Raw genomic sequence first — 7,391 nt, forward strand, 5'->3', positions numbered from 1 at the left:
CACTGGCCTACTAAAGGTTTCATTTCATTTATTTTAAAGAAAATAATAACATCAAAAAACAAAAACAAACTTCCTTCAGGCAAACAGCATATATCCAGAGTAGATGAGTAGATTTATTCATGACCAGCAACTAGTTTATCACCTTAATAAGATATATAGTAAATATGTCTTTGCTCACTCAGAAGTAGCCACTAATTAACCCCTCTCTGCAGGTAGTCATATCCATGAGGAGACAGAATTCTAAAAACAGCTCTAGAAAACGAACTTTTAAGGAGCTCAATGAGCAAATCTTATTAGTATATCTCCATGGAAGGCAGTGTTTATATCTCTTCCCACCTATCTCTAAGCTTGAGGCCACACAGACTGGGAGGCATTCCCTCCTGCCTCTTACAATCTCATTTAAAGATGCCACCTTTCCTTTTCCCTCCTATATAAGCCATGGTCCCCTTCATATTCTTCTGATTCCCCATCACCCCATATCTGTTAATATCAAAACTCTCCATTCCAAGCCATAAAGAGATTCTGCCTTCCCTAAGCTCATGTGTGCTTCTCAGCTATATTTCCAGTACAGGTAAGGGAGTTAGTAGAGATCCCTCTGTTCCAGCCACTCTTAATCAAAAGGTGCACTATGTCTCTAAACCCTCAAGTTTCTGGGGATGTGTGACTAGATAGTTATAAAGAACAGAGCCAAGACATCAGGCTGGTGTAGGCTGTGCAGACTGAGGACAAAGTGGAGACATAAACATTGTCTATGAACAGACACTTTTAGTCCCAGGCTCTGTAACCAGACTCCCTTATCTACAGACTAAATCACCGTATAAGCTTCCCTAAGTCTTTGATACTGCATCTGCCTTGTGAAACAGAAGGGCTTTGTGATGCAGTCGGTGGCCTAGTTCCATCATCTATGAGGTGGAGATGACAAGGTGTAGCATTAGGAGTCATTAGGCACTAGGATCCTGAATGCCAAGATATAGAGATGGTTGGTCTCCTCATGCTAATGAGGTTTAGACCATGTTGAGATATACTTTTGATCTGTGGGATTTCGAGGATACCTTATATGTTTATGTCTTCATCTTCATCATTCTCCTAATTATCTGGCAAGTAAAAAGGAGTTACTATGGATTAAGGCCGGAACCTCAAAGGAGCTGCTGCCTGGTAGGGAAATGTTATGACCATGATTAAACTAGTAAGACTCAGATAAGATGCTTATAAGATCTCAGAGTCTCTCCTTTTACCACCACCCCTCAATTTTTATACCATGTATTCAGCATTCATGTGATAGTTCTCAGAGACTAAAAATAATTTGTTACTAGACCACCCTGCAGTGTATTCTAGTTGAAAATAAAAAACATCTCAATCTGGCTTGGGTTGAGACCCAGATGAAATGGACTCTAAATCCCTGGATCCCAGACTATCTCCCAAAAAGTGGGATTTTTCTGGATGGTAGTCTGTATAGGCATTTTTTTTATTTTTTATTTTTTATTTTTTAAAAATAGTTTACCGTCAAGTTGGTTTCCATATAACACCCAGTACTCTTCCCCACAAGTGCCCTCTTCCATTACCACCACCTCTTTTCCTCCTCCCCTCCCCTATTAACCCTCTGTTTGTTTTCAGTATTCAATAGTCTCTCAGGTTGCACTCATAGGTCTAATGGGAGAACAGGAGAAACCTAATGTATAGGCATTTTTTAACACAAATCTGTTGGCTACTACACCTACACACTCTTCAATCTGTTCAACTCTTTCTCTGGCTTCATCATAAACCTCATGCATAACTTCTCCTGGGAAATAAATGAGAGGTATCGAGTATGGAAAATCCTCTAAATAAACAGAAGCAAGCAGAAAAGGGAAATGTTGAGATGAAAAGAGAGGAGTATGGAAAGCAAAGTTAGGAAAGTAAATAAAATACAGACATACATATAAAGGCATTGGGAAATATATATTAGCTTTGTCTTATTTATTTATTTATTTATATTTTTAATGTTTATTATATTTTTTAAAGAGACAGAGCACGAGTGGTGAGGGGTGTAGAGAGACAGGGAGACACAGAATCTGAAGCAGGCTCTAGGCTGAGCAGTCAGCACAGAGCTCCATGTGGGGCTTGAACCCACAAACCATGAGATCACGACCTGAAGTGAAGTTGGATGCTTAACCAACTGAGCCACCCAGGAACCTCAGCTTTGTCTTGTTTTAAAGATGAAAAAAAAAAGTGGATCATCTTCATACTCTTAATGTTTTGTCTTTAAGCGTCACCGAAGAATCAGGATACGAGATGCAGCATTTAGAGGTAAGGTTCCAACTCTGTTCTGACTCCTCTAACCATGGGCAAAATTCCCCTGATTTGTGTCTATAACTCTTGGTTCCAGGAGCCAGGTGCTCTAACTGCTGAAGGGTCTATTTTCCCAGCTGACAAATTCTCCCAGATTTTCCTGGATGGGATGTCAGAGCCTGGGAATGTTCCAAAATTCACCTTAGCCCAGCTCCTGGAAATGAAGAATGAAGAATTAGGACAGAAGCCCTTATCTGTATCACTAACGGATTTTACGACCCTATGGAAGTGACTTCATCAGTCACTCTGTGATCCATGAAATGGGCATATGATTATCCTGCCTCACTCACAGTGTGGTTTTGATGGTCAAATGAGAGTAGGTCCAGGACAGCAGGATACAACTGGTTAAGTTGTATGCAGACGTGCCTAAGGGCATTTACTTTGGGGGTTTTATGTATCCTCTTACTCAAAGGCCTTCAGCTTCCTATAGGACATCCCTGTATCCTCTCATTCCTTGTAACACTGTCTCCTGGTTTCTCAGCTAGGAGACTCTTCCAGGAAGAAGCTCAGAAGCCGTGGGAGCTGCTCTCTGTCATGAAAAGGTAACCACTTATTCTCTGCAGTCTCCAAACCCCTGGCCTATGATGATTTCTATGGTTAGTGTGGAGCAGGGATGAGGAAAGGGATAATGGCTGGGTGGGAGTCAGACACAAGTGGACATGAGCACAGTTAAGAGGGTTGCCAGGGCAGAGGCAGGGATCAGGTGTCTGAGGAGAGAGGAGTCTCCCAGTTGTGCTATGGGCTTAGTTCACAGTGGTCCTGGAATTCAGGATTTCACTAATATGTAATTTATTAAAGACTCTACATGAGTTGGCATTCAGCCACAAGGCAAGTTATCCAGTCAACAGAATAGACAAATGCATGCATATATAGATCACACAGTCATATTCCCTTTACAGTTAAAATCATTCAAGGGCAGACCTGTGGAACCTGTTGACAATACCTCCATGGTTTTGTCTTCAGGGAGCCAAGTTCCTGGGACAGCCCTCAGGAAGGAGCCTGTCATATTATTCTCTTCTTAAAGTCTGTAGAGATGGGAGTGGCTCTGAAGGAATTCTATGTACAGGAGTGGCTCTGAAGGAATTCTATGTACAGGAGCTGAATACAGAGTTCCCGCCACAAAGATCTCACTTTCCACAGTTTATAAATACTGAATACTAGGCTGTGGCCTTCTTAATCCCAAAGGAGACTGACTGCAGATTCTCCTGGTCATGTTCTTCAGGCTGCTGCATCAGCTAAATATTGGCTCCCCCGCTCCCGCCCCGCTGCCTGGTTCCCTTCTGGTTCAGTTTCTCAACCTAGGTCAACAGAGAACTCACCCCACCTCCCAGTCTGTCATGACCCTGTGCTCCCATGGGCTGTCTGAGACCTTGCCCAACAAGGTCCAGGCCCTCAGCCCACCCCAACATAACTCGCCAATGCATTTCCTTGGAGGAAAAGGAGATAGGCAAACAGCCTGGGGGTACAACAAGTTTACCAGGACTAGGGGAGGGTAAGCCCAATCTCTTGGCCATACACATTCAAAGAGGCAGGTGTCACTCCATCATTAATGACTACCATCTTCCCTTCTCAGCCAGGGCTGGCTTCCTCAGGAGGGAAGTGTGCGGCGACTCCTGTGTGCAGATACCTGCTGCCAAATCTGCAATTCTATGGCTCTGGAGATTCAGCAGTTGCTGCTGGGTGAGAACACCCTGCTCTGTCCTGCTTCATCAGAACCATTGCAGGGCTCCTCTTGCCTAGAGATTTTGTCCATGTCTACTATGTCTTTAGAACAGAATCTGGACCAATGTTCCTTACACTCCACAGCACTGGCATGTCCATCTCTAACACCCCCAGTGTTGCAATCAATGGATCAAAAATGCTTAACACAGTCAGCTGCCCAGTTAACTGGTACAGTCAGGGTACTCGATTACTGCTCTGAACACCACCAGTTGGGGCAGGGATTTCAAATATCAGAGGCGCCCAGGGGCCTGGAGACTATGTCTTGCTCAAGACTTGAGGAGGCTAGGTTAAGAGTGAACCAGCAGGAGATGATGCAGAGCACTCCCAACTATGTCTATGGGAACCAAAGACAGGAGCCCTTGAATTACCAGGTTGCTCTGGAAACCCTAAACCATGAATTCACTACCCAGACACACCCTATAGGCTTGCATATGGTTACTGTCCTCCCTGCCAATCTGCCATTCCTTAGTCCTGAAGTCCTGAGGCTTCTTGAGGTACATGTGAAAAAATGGATGCATTTCCAGAGGTGGGGGCTTCCCAGACGTGTGGAGGAGTCCCTAAGGCAGCTTATCCCAAACCCGCCATTCTTTTCCCAAAGTGTAAATAACCAACCAGTTTCTTTCATCCCAAATGATACTTCTAAGTTCTCTGTTGAAAAACTGGGGACCTATTCCTACGAGAACTGGGACCCCTATATGGCCAGCCAGCCTACCCAGGCCTGGGTTACAGAATGGTCCATTATGGACCCAGAACAAATACACCAGCAGCAGCAAATCCTAAACCATACGGCTCTGGCTTTGCCCTCTCCAGCCCTTAAAGACTCAAGTGGTCTCTATCCACCACATCCTGGGCACCAGTCTCATGACTCAGCTGCCCATCTGCAGCAGAAATATAGCCAGCTATTCTGTGGTCTCCCTTCTCTGCACAGTGAGTCCCTCGTTAACACCTTAATAGGCTCTCAAAGCCTCTCCACAAATGGGAGCATATCCCAGTGCCCCCTGAAGGATGCTTTTCTCTTCAAAGAACTCTCTGTCCTCCCTCTGCTGCCTAAAACTCTACCCCAATCAGCCACACCCTCTTCCCCATCTTCCCCAGATTGGATCAATCCACCTGACTGCCAACAAACTCACATCAGTGCTCCATTTCTGACGTTGGCAGAGTGTGATGCCTTGGAGTGGCACCTGCTGCAGAAGCAGCTCCAGCTTCAGTGGGGCTTGCCAGCGGTTTTCCAGGGATGTCAGCACAGCCAGAGACCCATGCAGAATAGGCCCTGTGGCAAAGCCCAGTCTCCTGAGACAGTGAAAACGTTTCGACCAGTGAAGCCCATCACAGTCCTCACTAGGAAACTACTCTTCTTCCCAGAACATGCCAAGAGGCTGCTGGAATTCCATCTCCAGAGGCAGTTGATTCACCATCGCTGGGGCCTGCCCCAAAAGATTCAGGAGTCCATTCAGTTGCTCCTGTCCCCCACTGATAAGTCAACTCTGTCCTGGAGCAGCACAGCCCTAGCCAACATGAGTGCTCCCCAACCTATAGCCCTAGAGGCCACTGGGGCCAGTGACCCATTCTCACCCATCACAGGCCCAGTGTCAGTCCCCATGCCACACTTGTTTGACCAGGCCAAGGCAGTATTACAGAGCCACATCAACTCCAAAGGTGGGCAGATCCACCAGGGCAAGATTCCTGCTTGTGTGCATAGCTCTTGGCAGTTCATAATTCCTGGGGACCTGCAACTGGCTCCCTTACCCTACATCCCAGAAAGTATGCCCTTGGAACTGCAGGAAGCAACTGACCATGCCCCACAAGAGAAAGCTACACCCTGGACATCAATAGCCCTTGACCAACAGCAACAAGCCTCAACAGATATGGTCGCTGAACACCCTAAGCTGCCCCGAGCCCTGTCCAAGGGAACCATTGAGAAACTGGAGACGACTTTGCGGCACAAGTATCTGGCCTTCTTGTCAGGGCTGCCTGCTCTTTATTATGTGGCTCTTTCTAGGTCCATGGCACCACCAATTACTACCCAAGATCTAATCACAGGAATGGAGCCTGGACCTGGAAAATTCCCAAATGAACCTCTGACTCAGATGAGCTCCTCTGAAGAGAAGTGTCTGAGTCCTGGGCGAGGCTTTCAAAATGCCAATAATACTTGTGCAGACATTGCAGATGAGTTCCAGGCTGAAGGACAGGTAGAAGAAATGATTGAGACAGTGCCTCTAGAAAGCCAGAGGGAGACTTCTGGGACCTACACACTCAAGAAACCCATCTTGGCCAAATTAAATTTCCATCTCAGAAAGAAAATCCTAGAGATACAACTGGGAATTCCCATAAAGGCAAGGAAGTCCAGAGAACAAATTATAGCAATCCCAGAGAACAAGTCCAAGCAGGAGTCTCCAGAGAATCTGAACAACCAAGAGAAAAAACCACTGCTCCAGAATCTCCCCACCCCACCAGGCATTCCTTGTGCCCCAGATCCAGAATGGCTCCACCTTAAAGAACAGCTGGCCATTGAGTTAAAGGCAGCGCAGCAGAACCAGAAGCAACCTAGTTCCAGAGCAGTACCTCATGGTTCTGCCCACTGGGCCTCAAAGATCTCACAACCCAGTGGTGACATGACAGAGGGCCAGGTACTTTGTGTTCAGCTGGAGGCCAGTGTGAACAGCCACATCCTGGAGGAACCCTGGAGCCCTGGGCCCCAAAACCCTGGCAAGAGCAAAGACTCAGCCCAAGGCCCCATACTGGTAGAAAAGAGAATGGACCCAGGAAAACCCAAATTGGCAGGGGACCACGGAGAAGGGGATGCAGGGTTTGCGCACTCCTCTACAAAAGAAATAAGCCACCCTAATGCAGCCCAGAGGCCAGAAAGGATGAACAGGACACCACGCAGTCCCTGGCGACGAAGCCATAGCTTTCATCTTGATGCTCTCAGTGAACATAGTACCCAGCACCCTCAGATTAAGCTTCCAGAGCCACCTCCAGGAATCCCTCGGGGGAAGGAATCTGAAAAGAATGACCTGCATGACAGTCAAACCAATCTCAATGTCCTTCTCAAACCAGCAAGGATTCCTAAGAATGCCCAGCCTGTGGTGTCCCAGGCATCACAGGGCCAGTCTTTCCTGGGCCAACTCATTCAGGGCAGGCATTTGCAGGACCAAACTGTGGAAGGTCAAGTTTTACAGGGACAGGTGATGCCAGTCCATACTCATAAGAGGCCCAGACTTCTAGAATCTGGCTTGAGAAGTAAGATGAAATCCTTTCTGCACTGTTTTAACACCAAGAAAAAAGGCAAAGGGCATGAGGAACCCATGTTCTCTACAGTTGGGAAGGTGGCCAATACCAGG

General features: G+C 46.6%; 1 protein-coding gene across 1 annotated transcript in view; it reads left to right on the forward strand.

Annotated features, from left to right (window-relative positions):
• Positions 1-922: 922 nt before the first annotated feature.
• FAM205A (family with sequence similarity 205 member A) overlaps positions 923-7,391 on the forward strand; it is a 7,154-nt gene continuing 685 nt past the window's right edge. Inside the window, exons 1-4 of the mRNA XM_029920623.1 lie at positions 923-1,155; positions 2,247-2,286; positions 2,810-2,870; positions 3,902-7,376. Of these exons, the coding sequence (XP_029776483.1) occupies positions 1,012-1,155; positions 2,247-2,286; positions 2,810-2,870; positions 3,902-7,376 (3,720 nt within the window). The 5' untranslated portion in view covers positions 923-1,011. The remainder of the gene's footprint in view (positions 1,156-2,246; positions 2,287-2,809; positions 2,871-3,901; positions 7,377-7,391) is intronic.

Source organism: Suricata suricatta, chromosome 13, assembly GCF_006229205.1.
Source record: "Suricata suricatta isolate VVHF042 chromosome 13, meerkat_22Aug2017_6uvM2_HiC, whole genome shotgun sequence".
Lineage (NCBI taxonomy): Eukaryota > Metazoa > Chordata > Mammalia > Carnivora > Herpestidae > Suricata > Suricata suricatta.